At 40.0% G+C, this 19,562-nt stretch overlaps 2 protein-coding genes across 3 annotated transcripts in view; one reads left to right on the top strand and one right to left on the bottom strand.

Annotated features, from left to right (window-relative positions):
• Nucleotides 1-6,029, bottom strand: part of C2CD2 (C2 calcium dependent domain containing 2) — a 48,068-nt gene extending 42,039 nt beyond the window's left edge. For both annotated transcript variants that reach the window (XM_083361470.1, XM_083361469.1), the window contains exon 1: nucleotides 5,007-6,029. In XM_083361470.1, the coding sequence (XP_083217596.1) occupies nucleotides 5,007-5,288 (282 nt within the window). In that variant the 5' untranslated portion in view covers nucleotides 5,289-6,029. The remainder of the gene's footprint in view (nucleotides 1-5,006) is intronic.
• Nucleotides 2,820-4,971, top strand: LOC310639660 (uncharacterized protein). The gene is made up of 2 exons (XM_083361471.1): nucleotides 2,820-2,873; nucleotides 3,915-4,971. Exons 1-2 carry the CDS (start codon nucleotides 2,828-2,830, stop codon nucleotides 4,832-4,834), a joined length of 966 nt encoding a protein of 321 aa, XP_083217597.1. The 5' UTR covers nucleotides 2,820-2,827; the 3' UTR covers nucleotides 4,835-4,971.
• Nucleotides 6,030-19,562: the final 13,533 nt, after the last annotated feature.

Genomic DNA, 19,562 nt, shown 5'->3' on the forward strand with positions numbered 1-19,562 from the left:
CACGCATGTGCGGGGGAACCTTTACCTTTACTTTAAAAAAATATCATGATATCTAGATTCTACTAGGCTGCGGTGCTGATGGATAAAGTTAAGAACCCAACCTTCAACTAAACGCTGCTTGGTTATAAATCAAGAGTTCTGCCATTTCAAAGTTTTGCTAATGTATTCCATTATGGAAGTCCCTGGTGACCACCTGCACTAGGTTGCCAGTCTATTGCTTAGTGAAATTAATTCACATCATTCTTATCGTTAATGTTGAGTAACAGAGTTTTAAAAATAGGTTTTGAATGTACATCCCTAATTCTTTATCGTGTTACCTGTAATCCTCATAGATTAAGTAATATTATAAAAAATCAGCAGCCTCCACTGGAGTTAAATCACATGAACCAAAATAAGGTGGGGTAACCGAATAATTAAATGGATCTGTATGGACATATCCGATGAGGCTTTTCATTCTGTTTGGTTTTAAACTTTCCATGGGAATAAATAACTGAACTGTGACTAGCTGCAATTTGTTAATCAAATTTAAATGTATCTCCATGTGCTCTTAAGAAACCTTTTCTGCGGGTTACTGGATGTCCGTGTCCACTTTTGCCATCAAGTTTATAAAAATCCCTATGGACCTATAAAAATCCTACTTCTGGCTGGTTTTCTCAGTACAAGTACTACAGTGCATTGTAATAGACTTGCTCACGTAATATCTTTAGCTGCCTTCTGAAAGTCTTTCTCTTCACCTAGAGCAGGGGTGTCAAACTCAATTTCATTGAGGGCCGCATCAGCATTGCGGTTGCCCTCAAGGGGCCGGGTGGGTATGGCCAGGGTGGGCGTGGCTAGAGTGCGTATGGCCTACTGGGTGGGCGTGGCCAGCTCTACATCGTTTGCATCAAGGGTGCCTATGGGGGCCTGGGCAGGAGTGGGACAGATCTGAGGGTCTCTGGCAGAAGGAGGGTCTCTGGGCCAGGGCCAAGGCAGTGGGGGCCATTCCCTCACTGTTTCCAGGATGGCTTCATGGGCCGCATGAAACCACTTCACGGGCCGGATCCGGCCCCCGGGCCTTGTGTTTGACGTGTCTGACCTAGAGCTTTCTGGGTATAAATTTATTTTGGTTTTCCTTTTCTTTGCTCTTTCCCCTCACCTCTTTAATGATTATGTATTTCCTTTTAATTTCTTTTTATATTATTGTATTTAATATTTTATTGTACTCTTCTTTGAGATGTGATTGTATGCTATAAAATATATTAAATATAACATAATCCTCAGAATAAATGCAGTAATTTTTCATCTCCATTTAAACATTGAGTACTTCACAGAATGTGACTAAGGCATCATTTAATTACGTTTCATTGAATACAACTGTGGACCTAAGACTACAATTGAGCCCAAAATTTCAGTTGTTAAGCAAGGCAGTTGTTAAGTGAGTTTTGCCCCATTTTATGACCTTTTTTCCACAGTTGTTAAGTAAATCACTGCAGTTGCTAAGTGAATCATGTGGTCATTAAGTGAATTTGGCTTCTGCCTTTGACTTTGCTTGTTGGAAGTCAGCTGGGAAGGTTACAAATTGTGATCATGGGACCCTGGGACAGTGCAACTGCCAGAAATACATACCAGTTGCCAAGCGTCCAAATTTTGATTAAGTGATCATGTGAATGCTGCAACTGTTGTAAGCATAAAGTTTCCTGGTGTAACTTCAAATGGTCACTAAATGAATGGTTGTAAGTCAAGGACTATCTGTAAGCTACAAATAAGTAGCTCCATATATTTATTAAGCCATAAATCAAAGTTTATATATTACAGTGCTTTGGTTCAGAAACAAATTGCATAGAGGTTTATTATGATGTGTGAATCCAGTATATGTTGCATGATGAGTACTGATTATCTTAGAATGAGTATATGAGTAAGCTCTGCTCATTGCTATATGGTAAATATGACCTCCCGTTGTACAATATTATATAGGGCTACAGTTTAAGGCCCCAAATACCAAACTGGTTCAGAAGCTGCTACATACGATTTTACTCGTTCAGTGTATTTGATTATCCTTCCATCTCCCTTCTCTAATACTGTAGTTGTGGACTAAAGATAATGGGAGTTGGGTCTAATCTGGAAAGTGTCAGATTGGAGAAAGCTGTTCAGCCCCTCATCTTTTCTTATCGATCCCTTCACAGGCTCCCCCACCCCCCTTTTCTGCATCTAGTTTCAGAGGACAAACCAAATGATTTATGTTTTGAATGTGTTCCTGACAAAAGGTAGTCAGGCACACAGAAATATTATCTTATTATACAGTCAGGCCTTATTTCACAGACTGTGGCATACTGTACTATATAGTATAATTATGCTATATTAAATGTAAATGTTTATCACAAAACCCTTGGTTGTTTAGCAATAAAATTAACTGATGTATTTATGACTGAACTCTCTTTTCTTTACATGTGTTTAAATATAAGGAATAATTTTAGTGGAAAACAGCATGAAGGAGAGAGGGAAGAAACATGTTCACTTTATTTAAATATCCAATGGAGAACAGAACTCAGGTGTCATCTATATTGCCAAATACACCAGTAGTTCCAAAAATAATATCTTAAACCATGGAATTTATTTGGCTGTAGTGAATAATAATAAAGAACGTTAACATCTGTGGCATGTGTTTTGTGATGGACTGTGTTCCCCTTATTCCAAGTCTTGTTTGTTGTGGTGGCAAAGCAGCAAAAACAAATGCAGTTTCGCAATGACAACATTGTTTTGAATTTGGAAGGCTGAGTGAGGAAGCAGAAACACTCTCTGCCAAGTAGTGAACTGAAAAGAAGAGGATGCAGTTGCTTTCTTGGAAAGGATGTACGCAGGCAAGGTACTGCTAATTTCCTATCTGACTTTCTACAGTAAGTTTGTTTCCTACTCTTTGACCCTCTTCCCCAAATTACTGTTTAATTTTCCATTTTAAAAACCATTACTGGAACACACGCAATAGCAGGCTGGAAAGTCATGTTAAGTAGGATAAATGAATTCTCTCAGCCATTGCTCAGGAACAAGCAGGGGAAAATTAACTATCATTTTATCCTATTTACTATTACTATCTAGAAATTTAGGAAGGAGTCACCATGACTACACCTGCAAATACAGGCAGTCCTCGAGTTACGAGCACAATTGAGCCCAACATTTTGCAACCTTTCGTGCAACAGTTGTTAAATGAATCATTGCAGTTGTTAAGTTAGTGACACGGTTGTTAAGTGAATCTGGCTTCCCCATTGACTTTGCTTGCCATGATCACATGACCCCAGGACAGTAGAACTGTCGTAAATATGAACCAATTGCCATCTGAATTTTGATCATGCGACCACGGGGATGCTGTGACGGTTATAAGTGTAAAAAACGGTCATACCAGTAAGTCACTTTTTTCAGTGCCGTTGTAACTTTGAACATTCACTAAATGAACTGTTGTAAATTGAGGACTACCGGTACTTTTAAGGGTTAGGGAAGAAGAGATTATCACCTTGTCCCCTGAAAGAGACCCCCACCCCACCCCATTGAATTCAAGATAATTTCCGTTTAGGATCGAATCATTACTAAGCACATTCTGTTGATTTTTTTTTAAAGTCACCTTCCCACACAAAACAGGATTGCATCACAAAACACTACCTGTCGCCAGGTCAGTGCAAACCTTTGCACGCCATAGTCAAGGCACGCTTTTTAGCTGTAGAAGCTCCTCAGTACAACGATTATATCGCTAAGGTGCTGCTTGAGGATTGGGTTCTAGTTTTACCTCTGTGAGTTTAGTTACTTCTGATGCGGAAAAACTCTAGGCTAAAAGTCTATGGAGATTCTCAGTCATCCAGGACATGGTTGTCCCGAAGGTGCTTTTTCACGAGGCAACTGGACTTTTGTTTTTTTCTTTAAAAACGTTTTGCTTCTCATTGGAGAAGCTTCTTTAGAGAAGAAGAAGAAGAAGAAGAAGAAGAAGAAGAAGAAGAAGAAGAAGAAGAAGAAGAAGAAGAAGAAGAAGAAGAAGAAGAAGAAGAGGAGGAGGAGGAGGAGGAGGAGGAGGAGGAGGAGGAGGAGAAGGAGAAGAGGAAGAGGAAGAGGAGGAGGAGAAGAAAAAGAAGAAGAAGAAGAAGAGGAGGAGGAGGAGGAGAAGAAGAGGAAGAAGAAGAAGAAGCAGCAGAAGCAGAAGAAGAAGAAGAGGAGGAGGAGGAGGAGGAGGAGAAGGAGAAGAGGAAGAGGAGAAGAAAAAGAAGAAGAAGAAGAAGAAGAAGAAGAAGAAGAAGAAGAAGAAGAAGAAGAGGAGGAGGAGGAGGAGGAGAAGAAGAAGAGGAAGGAAGAGGAGGAGGAGGAGAAGGAGAAGAAGAGGAAGAAGAAGCAGAAGAAGAAGAAGAAGAAGAAGAAGAAGAAGCAGAAGAAGAAGAAGAAGAAGAAGAAGAGGAGGAGGAGGAGGAGGAGGAGGAGGAGGAGGAGGAGGAGAAGGAGAAGAGGAAGAGGAGAAGAAAAAGAAGAAGAAGAAGAAGAAGAAGAAGAAGAAGAAGAAGAAGAAGAAGAAGAAGAAGAAGAAGAAGAGGAGGAGGAGGAGGAGGAGGAGGAGGAGGAGGAGGAGGAGAAGAAGAAGAAGCAGAAGAAGAAGAAGAAGAAGAAGAGGAGGAGGAGGAGGAGGAGGAGAAGGAGAAGAGGAAGAGGAGAAGAAAAAGAAGAAGAAGAAGAAGAAGAAGAAGAAGAAGAAGAAGAAGAAGAAGAAGAAGAAGAAGAAGAAGAAGAAGAAGAAGAAGAAGAGGAAGAAGAAGAAGAAGAAGAAGAGGAGGAGGAGGAGGAGGAGGAGAAGGAGAAGGAGAAGCAGCAGCAGCTTCTCGGATGAGAAGCGAAACTTCTTCGAAGAAAAAGAAGAAAGTTCACGTTGCTTCGTGAAAAGGCACCTTTTGAGACTCCTGGCTAAAAGCACCTAAGTTAACCGGAGCTCACGGACATCTCATAATAAAAAAAACAAAAAACAACCACCCTCCTGGACGGGGATCCGGGCGTTCACTCACCTCCCGCAATCCGGCTTCCTTGTTCAGCGCTGCGACCCAGGCTTTCTGCCATTCCCTCCTCCAGCTGCTCAGGGACAGCAGCCAGGTGAAAAGGGATCCCCCCTCGTCCTCTTGCAGGAGTGCCAGGCGCGACGGCCGGGGAGGCGGCTTCCCACCGCCTTGCCGCAGGACGCTCAGGCCATATCGCAGCAGGTAGACGGCCAGGACGGCCAAAGCGGCCGTAAACAAGGAGAGCAGCGAGAACCGCTGGAGTTCATCCAGCCAGCAAGCCAGCCAAGACATGACTGACCATATTTACCGGGCCGGCTCTCTTCCTCTCAAGAGCAGGGAGAAGCCCCTTCGCATGGCCAGACGCCTTCCCTCCGCGGCAAACGCCGGGCATGCGTCCTCCTTCCCTCCGCTCCCTCAGAGAACCTCTCTCCTCGGCCGAGTCCAGAGCCGAGGCTCGGGGCGAAAGCGCGCGGCTGACGACAGGGCTCGGGGCCAGGTGTTCGCCTTCCGCCTCGGCCGAAGGGGCGCGCTGGAGAGAGAGAGGTCGGAGGCGCAGCCGGCAAGATGCGGCGAGCGGGAGAGGCGACGTCACGGGAGCGGCCCCGCGCGCCGCTGCTGAGCTGACTGACGCGCCGCACACCCCCGCCCGCGGGCGCCGGCCGGGAGGAGAGGCCAAGCGGGTCACCAAAAAAAAACAACATACACACAGACACACACACACACATTCCCAAGCCCGAAAGGAAACGCGGAGGCGACCCAGGTTGCGGCCTCTTCTTCCTGACGAGCCGGCCGGGGATTTCTCCCGCTACCAGCCCTACGTCCAGCGCTTGGCGCAGCGCTCCTCTTTTCCGGCTCTTCAGGCCCTAAGCTTACACCGCCGGCGAGAGGGAGACGAGGGCGACGCAGAGAGCTGCCGAGAGGCAGGGCATAGCAGAATCACCGGCGCCTTTCAGAAAGAAACCGGACGGCCGTTTTCTCTGAAATGGCATAGGGTTCTTGCTCGAGCAGGGGGCTTGACTAGAAGACCTCCAAGGTCCCTTTCAACTCTGTTGTTCTATGTTTGTTCCAAGGCCATTCTGCTGCGCAGCTCCGGGACCTTCGCCCTAATCCCAGAGCCTTTTCAAGGTGCTGACTGCAATCCCTGCGGGCTCTTTGCCCACACCTTTGGCTTGGGGCTTTCCTGCTTTCCACCGGAGGACTGCTGCCCCTTTGTTGGGACTGTAAAACAAGGCCAACCAAATTGTGCCTAACTAAGGAGGTAGGGTTGCAACTGTAAAGGAGAAGGAAAAGTCCCTGTTGCTTCCCCCCCCCCACACACACACACACCCTTGCTTGGCATCACCACAGCCACTCCCGTGACACTGGGAGGCAGCAGCGGTTCTCTTCAGCACTAGTGGAAGCAGTGCTTTTTTTGTAAAAGAAAAAGGTGCCGGAACTCACACATGTCATACAACCCACCTTGCCTACCCTACAAGGTTCCATCCAAAAAAGGTGCTGGAACTCCGTTCTGGGCGTTCTATGAGGAAAAAAAGCCCTGAGTGGAAGTAAAAGCTAAGATCTTGTTGGAATACAGTCAGTGGGCATCTGCGGGATTCGGCTGCTTTTTATAAGAATGGCAAGAGCAGCGTCGTGCCACAGGCTCTACCGCCTTTTGCATATGTGCAGGATCACAACAAGATGGGGAAGGGGCAATGTTTGAGTTGCAACGTTGCCACACTGCTTTTATTGGGTTTTCATCTTCCCCCCTCCCCCCCCTCACTGTAGATGCACTGGAGGTGGCTAGTAAGAATACTGACCTTGTGGAATACCTTCCACAATGTTGGCATTTGGTGGAGCCAAAAAGAGAATAGAACATCTTGGCTGTCCAGCACAGCTCTCCTGTCTTCAGCAGCCAAAGGAGAAATGGCCATGGAGACACATCTGTGGCCAGATGGGAGGAGATGGTCCTTCACCCCTCTCCCTGTGAATCCAGATGGCTGCATTCCTTCTGGATCTCTTTGACGCACCCGGCATTTGCTTCAGTGGCAGACCTTGGCTGTCAGATGAAGGCACTGGTGTGAGGACATGTCATCAGCCTTAAGCAAGCCATCTTAGAGCTGAGCTTTATTGTGCCTTGGCAACGTCTCACAATTTTGATTGCAGGATGTTTCAGGGCAATGGACAGTGAATTTGCTGCTGTCTTTTCCTACTGATCCAGCATTAGGTAGCAATGGGGGGGGGAAATCACCACTGCCTCTCCTGTATTCATGGCAATGAGGGATGCCAGAAATTTCCTGCCCTTCATCTTACATTCCTTTTATGCTTTAAAGACCCTAATTTTTCTCAGGAGCATTTTTTTCTTTTTACTTGATAGTTTTAATATCAATTTATTCATTGTCTTGGGAATATCCATTTTCTCAGAATATGTAGTATCAAAAGATTGCTATTCTCAAGGCAAAAATAATTTGTACTTTACAAAGTCACTGCACTAAAGGCCCTTGTCAAGCCATACCTCACTCTGTTATTGCCCTTGGTTGCTTGATTTTCTCTAAAGAAAGCAGATCATTCAGTTTTCAACAAAATAGGGAAGCTACCCATCAATTTTATTTTCTAAGAAAGCTTATAAGGTTCATTTGGGGTTCAGAAGCAAAGATTTTGCTTTGTAACTTGCCAACTCCCCACCTTTCTGGTTAAAATATTTTCTTTTTAATAAAAAGAGGGCGTAGGGAACTTCAAGTCCACTAAAAGTGCTATCTGCGAGCACATTAGCATTTGTGTGTACTTTAGTGGGACCACACTACATTGTGTAATTCAACAGAAGTAAACCTTCCAGTCTTAAAATAAATTCAGTATAACATTCATAAAGGCCAACAGTTGCTAGAAGGAATGGATCCATGAGTTTTGCAATGAAAATTGTGATCACAATCTAGAGGTAAAATAGGTTCCATGAACCTAAGTTTTATGAAAGCCTAACGGACAGCTCCAATGGATGAAGATATGTATGTTCACAAAATGGCTGCCGTAATGGACATTGCCAATAAAAATATACATTAGCCAGAAGGCAAAACAGACTTCCCCATCATCCACAGTAGGAGCTCTTGGAAACAAAGAAGATACTGACACTGATGCTCTGCTGTGCCAAAGCTATATGCTGGAAAGAGGCATATCGGTGTCTAATATCATCTTTGTTTTGACAGAGTAACAGAAAGTAAAATTGTGTAGAAGACAGAATTTCAAGTAGTGTTATATAAAGTATTCTGAATTTAAATAATTTGTTATTCAAAAAGCTCTATTGCAAGTTCAAAACGGTTGTTTTGCTAAGTTTGGGTGTATCTTGAATTCAAACCAGCTCCAAAATGCATGTTTTGCATGCAACTCAAGAGAGGACAATTTGAGTTCAAGAAGTTTAGATTAGAAATTTATTTATTTTATTAATAAAATTTGCATAGCTTTCCATTTTACCAAACGTGACTCTGGGTGGTGCACGACAATTGGAATGATTGTACAGAAATGATTTTATACTTTCAAGCGTCAAGAGAGCAATAGACTGCCCTACTTTTGCTTGTAGATTGTAGTGGTTGGCAAATAAGAGCCTTGGTGGAGCAGTGGGCTAATGCCTCCTTAAGTAACACCAGCTGCCTGCAATTAGTGCAGGTTCAAGTCCCACCAGGCTCAAGGTTGACTCAGCCTTCCATCCTTCCCAGGTAGGTAAAATGAGGACCCAGATTGTTGGGGGCAATTAAGCTGACTTTGTAATAATGCCGCTTGGAAGGTGTATGAAAGCCCTAATAAGCAGGCATATACATAGAATGAAGGCTACTGCTAAGCTTGTAAGCCGCCCTGAGTCTTCGGAGAAGGGCGGGATATAAATGGAATTAAAATAAAATAAAATAAATAAATTTCCAGTATTGTTCTGATTGCCTTATCTCACTCAGTAAATCCAACAAGTAGAGAAATTAGAGTTCTAACATTTGTATCCACAGGAAAGCTTTAATAGCCATAAGAGTTATTAAACAGATTTGTTCATAAATAATGCAGGTCCCATTTCAAAGCCATGTTTTTATCAATGTAATGTAATGCATAACATTTGTGACATAAATGTAACCATGATGGAAACTAGTCATTTCTAAGACTTGTAATCTCCAGATGTGTGGAAAATATTTGCAGAATTTTCAGCCAACATTCCTAGCACATCTGGAAGTTACTCAGTTTCAGAAGTCTGCATTAAGCGAGTACATCATAGCTTGGAACTCAATTTAAGTAAAACATGACTTTGATCTCTATTCGGAGTACTTTTTAAAATAATTTTATTAAAGGTTTTAATTACAATAATAAGAAAACAAAAAAGATAAAGAAATGGGTGCAAGAATACAAGAAAAAGAGAGAGAGAAAAAAAACCAAGAAAGCGAATACTTTCTTCACCTCCTTTTAATTAGCAGATGTAAAACACTTCACCCCACAACTCATCCTTAACTTTAGGCAAATCCAATAAGAAACTTCTTCACCAGTCCAGGTATCACCAAAAAGTCCAGAGCCCAAACAGATTGATTACATTGATTAAAAGATCCAAAACTCAGCATTCCACATTATTGATTCTTAACTGTAAGCAAATGCACATTTAGAAGGCATAAAGTGGTCCCAGTATCCTGGTGTGAACAAAAGTAAATAAAATTGAACATGACAAAGAGGGACAATTTCTCCCTTAAAGAAAACCAGCTCAAAATACACCTTACTTTAAATGAAAGGACAGTTTCATACAAAGTCATTTTAAATGCTCTCAGATTAGGATAGATACTGAAACTCTAGGGAAGAAGGCTTAAACACCTTGTTAACTGTAAGCAAACCCAGTACAGAACATTTTTCCAGTCCAGATGTCAGCAAATTTGAAAAGAACTATCCAAAATAACATTTCCCATTTTAACTCTAATCAAATAAACCAACTTTATGTTCCTTTTTTAATATAAATCAACCTTGCTCTTCAATCCATTCAGAAGATTGTTGATCCTTGTTTCAAAACAGCGTCCTAAGTCCACTGCTGTTCACCCTGTTGACCCATGACTGTTGTGCTAGGTTTGCCACCAACCATATTGTGAAGTGGGCCTTATTCATGACGACAAGGTGGAAGCTTACCACAAGGAGGTTGAGCGGTTGGTGAACTGGTATAAGGAAAACAGCCTAGCTTTAAATACCGGAAAAACCAAAGAGATCATTGTCGATTTCAGAAAAGGCAGGCACAGCCACACTTCTCTGTGTATTAATGATTCACCTGTGGAGAGGGTTACCAGCATCAAATTCCTGGGTGTGCAGTAAACGAGTAGGCTGGCTTGGTCGCTCAACAGTGAGAAACTGGTGAAGCGGGCACAGCAGCACCTGCATTTTCTGTGTTGCATGAGAAAAGCACATCTTTCTTCCCCTGTCCTTACCACTTTCTACAGAGGGACAATTGAGAGCATCCTGTCATACAGCATCACAGTCTGGTTTGGAAGCATCACTGCTTCAGACAGGAAGGCGGTGCAGAGAGTGGTGAGGATGGCTGAAAAGATCATTAGCAGTTCCCTTCCTCCCATCCAGGACATAGCACAGAAGCATTGTTTGAGCAGAGTCCACAAGATTATCTGGGACACTACACATCCTCTTCACGACCTGTTTTCCTTGTTACTTTCTGGGAGGAGGCTCCGTGGTATCCGTAGCAGAACATCCAGCAGAACATCCATACAGCATTAACCTTATGAACTTTCAAACTTCCTCCTTGCGTAGATAGGGCTCACAACTTGGGTGTCCTCCTGGACTCACAGCTCAGTTTGGAAGACCATGTAGGAGCTGTGACCAGGGGGGCTTTTGCCCAGGTTCGCCTGGTGCGCCCCTTGCGACCCTATCTGGACCGGGATGCCCTGCGTACAGTCACTCATGCGCTCGTGACCTCTCGTATAGACTACTGCAATGCTCTGTACATGGGGCTGCCCTTGAGGACCACTCAGAGGCTTCAGCTGGTGCAGAATGCGGCCGCACGAGTTGTGATGGGGGTCTCCCGATACTCCCATGTAACACCTCTTCTCCGTGAGCTGCATTGGCTTCCAGTTGCCCTCCGGGTGAGATTCAAGGTGCTGGTGATGACCTATAAAGCCCTAAATGGCATGGGTCCGGATTACTTACGGGAGCACCTGCTGCCGGCGTCATCTTCCCTTTGTCCTGTGCGCTCCCACAGAGAGGGCCTCCTCAGTGTGCCGTCGGTCAGAGAGTGTCGGCTTGCGGCCCCCAGGGGGAGAGCATTCTCTGTGGGCGCACCAGCCCTTTGGAATCAATTACTGGTTGAGCTCCGGATGGCTCCCGACCTTTGTTCTTTCCGCCGCGATCTGAAAACCTACTTATTTGAACAGGCCGGCCTGGTTTAAGGGTTTGGGGTATTTTTAATTATTTATTGTTAGGGCTTAATTAATTTAATCTTACTTTTAACTTTTGTATGTAGTGCTTTTATTGCCCTGTACACTGCCCTGGGTCCTTCAGGAGAAGGGCGGTATAGAAATTCAATTAAATAAATAAATATATTCAAGATGGACAGTATTGAATATTTGTTATGTATATGTAAGAGTGTGTGTCTATACATATGTTGTATATAGTATGTTTAGGTGTGTGTCATGTATGTTTCACTTTGAGAGCGAGCAACTAAATTTCATTTTTCATGTGTGCCATTGTGCCCACAATAAAAAAAATGACAATAATGGTTATCTTATCTCATCTCCTCTCATCTCTTCTTTGTATGTCCTGTAAAAAGAAATTACTCTGTGATTGTCATTTTTACTTCCTTCTCAAATTTTTATTTTATGTTTAATGTATAATGACAAATCCTTATTCAAATTCTTGTTCATATTGTTCTCAGATAGATTTCTTGCATATCTTTTTCTATAGTCTCTTCTTCTGGAAACAATCTGTTCCCAAAAAGAGACAACACAGCAGATGCTATTGATTCAGCATCCTAATGTAGTTCCTGAAAAATCATAGATTCCTTGCTATGTCTTCGATATCAAAAACAGTTTTTCTTTCCTTCAAAAATGTATTTATTGTTTAAAATGAATCTCAAAGTCTTAATTTTCAAAATCCAATGTTTTCTGAGTCCTTAACCATTTTAAACTTTCTGTAGCCAAAACATTCTTCCATTTTTTATTTATTAAAATAAATAAAAAAGATTACCATTTTTTTCATTTTCTTATATTAATGATAGAAGGTATTCACTATGTTTCCAGCCTTGATATTTTGAAGGTATCTAACTTTTTTAGAGCAATTAATCGGCAATTGGCTCCACTATTTACAGAGCCATTTCCAGTCTGACCCTGGAAGTCTATTTGGAGTACTTTGAAACCTTTTTAAAAAGTTCAACATGTTGCATATTCCCTTCAACAGAAGTCAGACCACAGGTAATCCTTGACTTATAACCACAATTGGCTCCAGAATTTGGGTTGTAAATTATTTTGGTCATTCAGAGAGGTGCCCACATGATCACCTCACTCAATGGCTACTATTCCAGCTCTCCAAGATACAGTCACTAGCAACCACATTAAATGGATGAGTGAAAGATCTGCATGCCAAAAGAGGGCAGGCAGCTCCTCTCCAAGTGCAGAAGAGAATTCCTCTGTTGGGCTGGAAAAACTAAACTTGGATTGTTAGGATTTGAATTTTGTTCCTCCAACCCACTGCAGGTGTTCCCCTCCCCTCTGTGGGGAAGAGAACTGGAACAATGGGACAGGGAAAAGAAGGTCCAACCATTACTCTGGTGCTGTGCGCCAGTTCCCCTCCTCACTGTGTGCAAGAGGGAATTGGGCCAGAGAAAGGAAGTGTGGATCCCAGAGATTGAAGTTTCATTTCTCCAGCCCACCACAGAAGAGACTGGTATGCTGGACCAGAGAAAGGAAGCTCAGATCTTCAGGATCTGATTATGCCCAGCATGCCAGTTCTCCTCCCTGTTGAGTGTGAGAGTAATGCAAATTCACAATCATCCAGAGCCTGGGACCAGAACCTTTTGACCCCACCGCACCCACAATACAGATGATAGTTAGATAGACATATGCATACAGAAACACACACACACACACACACACAGAGAGAGAGAGAGAGAGAGAGAGAGAGAGAGAGAGAGAGAGAGAGAGAGAGAGAGAGAGAGGATGTCAAGTTTCCAACCTATGGGCTTTTCAAGTGACTCTGAGGCATTATTTACCTTAAAAGTCCTTTATTAGCCTAATACACCGGCAAATGCCTGCTTGAAGGAAGCTCGAATCTGAAATCTCTGCCCCTTGCACAATATATTGAATGTTATTGCTTGAGAGAGAGAGTGGGGGGGGGAACAATACTACCAACAACACTGTGTAACAATGTATTTGATCTTGCCCATCTTTTACTGTTCTGGAACATGTTTTCTCATTTAAGAGCTGTATTTTAATATTTTATTTTATAATTAAAAATTTGAAATATGTTAATATTTTAATTCATAATTTCAGAATTTGTTTCGCCAATTAGTTTAATTAATTTTAGAATTTACATCATCTATATGGTATGTTAACTCCATGGTAGAGTAACTCATGAGTGATGATGATGATATAAGAACCTGATCTGTAGACAGTCACACTTAAATAACAAGGACTTTATTTTGTTATTAAGAACTAGAATATCGCCATTATATTTAATATGAGACAGAATGACTCTAGAGAACAAGTTTATTTTACTCCAAATTTTCTTAATAAAGAACTATATAATTAAAACATACAGTAGAAAAGTAATACAAAGCAGCAACATTACATTAAAAGAATTTGAAACTAGGAATTTTCAATTCTAAAAAAGTTAGATTTCTACTTTAAAAGTAACAGATAGTAAACTAATGTATAATGTATACAAGATATACATAATTATAACAAAAGCTTTCAGATTTATCTTATATATCTTTAGTTTAAAACCAGAAAAACTCAAAATAGAATTTAAATTATATTCCTGGTTATTTATTGGACATGATTACATGCTTTTTTAATGCCATCCCCAAAATTAGACAGCAATACCATTAAAAATTAGGCCTTTTGTCATTTTTTTAAAAAAATCTATTTCTTTCAAGCCTTTTAAATTTCACCTATTGGCTATACAGAATCACTTTACAGACACTCAGAATGAAACTGTTGTGTATGTAATCATCTAAGGGCAATGAAGAAGAAAATACTATTTTAAAAAAACCTCATCAGAAATACAAACTTCATGCATTCCACACAATTCATATATAAGAACTATCAAAAATCTGGAAATTTTAATATCTCAATAGCTTACCATGCAAGTGCTAAAACTGTAATTAGAGTAATATTTGGATCTACTGAATTCAATGGCTTTTTAAAAAAATAATAATAAAATGACTATAATCAGCCTTGGAAAGTCAAATTTTAGATATCTTTTTCAGTATATGAAGTGTTAATAAATTTAGGACCTTATGGAATGCTCATCTTCCTCTATTACTGGGAAACATAAGCTAACCCAGCTGTCCAATTAATAATGACACCACCACCCCATTGCATTTGTGGTCAGCAATATATTTGGTTTTAATACTGATTAGATAATTGCCATTGCAGGAGAAATAAAATTAATGTGCTTTAATTGTATCCAACATTCAGGCAATAAAATGTAAACAGTGTTCTTTAACACAACAAGCACAAGCCAAAAGATTAAGGCTAAATTAATTTTAGTGAAGGATTAATAATTGACAATTTAAGGTCATATTGCCTATGGCACCTTCTAAAGGACCTGGTTTGGTATGTTTTGTAATTTCAAAGTTCAATTTAATTACATATGACTGCAGAACAACCACTAACATCTCCCACATCTATTTCTGTCTACATACAATCCAAGAGGTACATCATTCAAGGAAAGTGCAACAGGATCTTATGATGAAATCCTAATAATTCAAAGGGTGTGATGTAGTTCACAATCAAAAATACTTGGCTAAGTTTTGACAATATTGGCGGGTAGGATTTATTAGGTTTTGCCAAACTCGATGGCTGTTTGGTTTTATGAGGATTGCTGGATATATTCAGCTATTTTACAGTGCCAGAGGCAGAAGTGCTTTCTCCTATAAAAGGTGAACATTGCTGCCATAATTGGGAAAGATGGGAGAAGCAGATACACCTTTAGAAAAATGGGATATGATTTTCAATAAAGAGTTATTGGAAGATGATAAAAATCTACCTTCCACTAAATCAAATGCTACTCAGAGTATCCAGTATCCCAATTAAATAACTGAGGACATGTTTCTGAACCTCTTGGGCTACTGTTATTCATTCCACTTTATAAAAACAGAGTTTCTATTAAATCTGCAGACACAATGGGGAGGGCGGGAAAGCATATTTTGGCAGTGTTGATAGCTAGACATTCAATAGTTGGAGGTTAATATAGATTAATAATATAGATTAAATGAAATGGGAATTCTAATCTATAAAAGTCAACCTGAGTTGTGTTCCTGGTGTAAGTATGGTTCAGAAGTGTTGTGCATATTTTGAAAGAAATCAAGGTAAATGCTGTGGTAATGGGAATGATGAGTAAAGCTTGCGTATAGAAAGTGAGACATCATCAGACCTGGTTCACACATTCCCCCTATACAGGAGTAGCAACAGTTACCTTCAAGCACCTGGTAACGAACTCTGAAAAAAATCTATTAATATCCAACTCCAAAGAGAAAGAGGCAAAAGCAGCATACATTTGTTGTAATGCAATAGATGGGAAAAGAGGCTGACTGGCTCTCTGGTTCATGTTAAGTTTTCTATGCAGGCACTATAATGGGATGAGAGTAGAAATGCTGAACTGAGGAAATATTCGGCGAGAATCTTTTACGTATAGCAATAGCACTTTGACTTACATACCGCTTCATTGTGCTTTACAGCCCTCTCTAAGTGGTTTACAGAGTCAGCATATTGCCACCAACAATCTGGGTCCTCATTTTACCAATCTTGGAAGAATGGAAGGCTGAGTCAACCTTGAGCTGGTGAGATTCGAACTGCCGAACTACTGGGGCAGTCAGCAGAATTAGCCTGCAGTACTGCATCCAAACCATTGTGTCACCAGGTATGCAGTGTTTTGCTAAAAAAAAAAGCAATGGCTCCATTCATGTTTAAACAAGCAGAATAATGTAGATTCACTTTTTTTAAATGATCAAGAATTCATTTATTCTGAAGTTAAAAATAAATGTCATTGTTCAAAGACTGTGCATGAACCTTGGTCTAAAGATATTAGCTTTTTATACATTCATTTATATTTTCAAAATAAGAATAAAGTACATAGTTTAGTTTTGGAATAACAAAATAATTTATTTGCAAATGTTGCTGCTAAGTTATTGCTTTTTCCTTATAACTTGAGGAAATTGAAGGCAGATGTTCCCCCACTTTTTAAAAAAAGACTACACAAAAGCATGCTCAAAACTGTAATTCTGACTACAATTACTTCTAAATCTCTTTAATAATGTAAAGATTACCTCTGAATAAATCTTTCTGAAAGAAGAGCCTTATTAATCTTCATAGGGTTCACAACTTGAGGGCGCAATTACAAATAGTGTCTGAAAGCCTTGTATGCAGACCCCCAAATTACTGTATTCAAATACTTTTGCTAAATTGTAATTCTTTATCTGACAGCAAGGCAAAAAGAAATTGATTTGTATGAAAATAGTAAAAATAAATGCCTAAATAATAATTTCAACACATTTAATTTAAATATAAATCTAGTTTTTTTTCTCCAGACCTCATAACTCTTTCATGGACTATAGCTTCCATCATGCCACTGAAAAGTCAAGAATGGCCTTTGGTTGAGAAAAAAAAATGCATGTCCATCACACTAGAGTTAGGATTCACAAAAGATTTCTTCTCGGAATACACTATTCACTAAAGAATAATTATCTTGGGGAGAATATGGTGGCCAGGTGGATATAATCATATCGTTTTCTTGCAATAGCATGAGTTTTGCAAATGCTTTTCTCTGAGCCACTCACTAAAAAATCACATTGTAGCCTAGTATGGTGAGAGAATGTAGTCATATGATCTTGGGAACTTAGTTGAGTAAACTGTGGTTCATTTAACCATGGATGACATATCATGCAAATTTAGCTAGACTTCTCAATCATCAGCATAGACAAGTGATTTTCAATAAAGCCCAGGCACAAAAAAACATCAACAGCAACAATGTAGTGCTTCAAGCAACTATTGATGTCCAGAAATATCCTCCTATTCCCACAATAAAATATGATTTGTCCAGAAGTTGGATGCAAAGGCCTCAATGTTTGCTATACACCTACTAGTATCTTGGCCACATTCACTCCCCAGTAAACCTTGGCCTTGCAAAAATAAGTTCTGCTGATCATGTCAATAAATAGTAGTTTCTTGCCATGCCCTTGATTCTCAATAGGCCTCACCTTTTCCATTAAGCATAGTACTGTGCTAGTTTCATGTGAATCCTATTTTTGCCCTTCTTACCTTGTTTACTAATATTTGGATCATGGACTTTCACGAACTTACCACGCTTGATCAAAAAGTGATTTGACAACCCATATTTTCTACAGCAATTCTTGATTAGCAGACTATACAGCTGTTCTCTGGAAAATAAATTTTTTAAAAACTCCAATAAACATTATATGGCGCTCACATGTATTTTACAGATCTTATAACTTTAAAAATATTGGAATTTTAAGTTGCTGTAATAGCTTGACTGACAATGACATTTTCTTTACTGCTCATATTTCATATTCGATTCTGGTATCAGTGCCCTGTTTTTTTCTTCTTCTAGAAACTCAACTGGTTTCCCTTTATGTTTTTAAATAGCATAAATGAATCTGGCTCTAGCTCCAAACACATTTCTTATATCAGAATCTAAAATGTCAATTGATGCATCAGAGCTTAGAAGGCAGAACTGCAGGCTAACTCACTGCTCACTCCAGGAGTTCCATTCTGAGCGGCTCAAGGTTGCCTCAGCCTTCCATCCTTCCAAGGCCAGTAAAATGAGGAGCCAGATTGTTGGCAGCAATATGCTGACTCTGTAAACCGCTTAGAGAGTGCTGCAAAGCACTATGAAGTGGTATATAAGTCTAAGTGCTATTGCTATTTACTGTACATCATTTTACATTCTTATCATTCATTCCAATATATGGTCACTAGATCAAGCTTAAAATAAATCAGGGTTAAATGTGAATTTTTGAGCAGGAAATAGAATTCCAATTACTTGGCAGACATCTGTATTAATTATTCTACTTGGTCATATATGGATGCTACAACTCATCATCCCACTGTATCAGTCCATTGTAATTGTAGGACTACTGATATATAGTATGAAGCTTGTCTACTACAATGGTTGTGTTATATCAAAAGAAGAAATCAATGAACAAGAATCCTTATGTACCAGTATGTAGGATGTTGCATTACAACAGATGAATACACATGGATGTTTTGGAAAGTTGTTTATAGATGCTGCAACTGTACATGTGAGTGCAGATGTCTATGTAATAAATAAATAAACATGTATTAAAATGAACTGCTTGAAAAATTCCTAACCCAAACTATGATTTAATTTGCCTCTAGATACACTGGTCCTATTTGGTGGGGAATTATGAAAGTTGAAGAACACCATATTTAGAAACTCTATTTTAAATATCACTGAATTTAAACAGGCATTTTGGCCAAGGAAAATCAGTGGGCTTAAATCTGCATTAGATTATGGCTCAATATTTTAATTACTTTAATCTTAAATGAACAAAATAAAAAGGTGCTGAAAGTAGGACACTACTGGATAGAAAAGTTCATTGTGGATTTTCATTTTTGAAATACATTGCTTTTTGGTGTTGCATTTCCTCCTGCACTTTCACCTAAACATAGTTAATATAAGTTTTCTATTCATTTTCCATTTATACATACATAATTATTTACATTTGAACTTTTTTTCCAAACAGTTTTTTGCAGCTTTGGCCAGGCTCACTATTACTCACTAATGGAAATGAATTTTCTCATTTTTAAAATGTTCATATGCATGCTTTTCACTATAATGAATCATAAGCACCAGTATGGATCAGAAGTAAAGAAGAACTTAGATTCTGATATCTGTTAAATGCTATTTCATATAAAAAATGAAATAGTTTGCATTGGAATATCAGTTTGCTGCTTCTTCTTACATTAATTCCACGTATTAAAATATAAGGCTATTTGAGCCTCTGAGGATCAGATAAGCACTTTATCTTATTTCAGCACTAACAATCTTTTTTTAAGGCAGCCAGAGAAAGATTCACACCTACTGTACAGGTAGTTCACTTAATTACTGTTCAGAATTACAACGGTACCTAAAAAAGTGACTTATGACCGTTTTTCACCCTTCTGATGCTTGGCAAGTGACTCATATTTAGGACGGTTGCCGTGTCCTGAGGTCCACGTGATCACCTTTTGCAACCTTCTGACAAACGAAGTCAATGGGGGAACCAGATTCACTTAACAACTGTGGCAATAAATGTCATAAAATGGGACAAAAATCACTTAACTGTTTCACTTAGCAAGAGAAATTTTGGGCTCAATTGTGGTCATAAGTTGAGGACTACTTGTA

Source organism: Vipera ursinii (assembly GCF_947247035.1).
Source record: "Vipera ursinii genome assembly, chromosome: 4".
In the NCBI taxonomy this organism is placed as follows: domain Eukaryota; kingdom Metazoa; phylum Chordata; class Lepidosauria; order Squamata; family Viperidae; genus Vipera; species Vipera ursinii.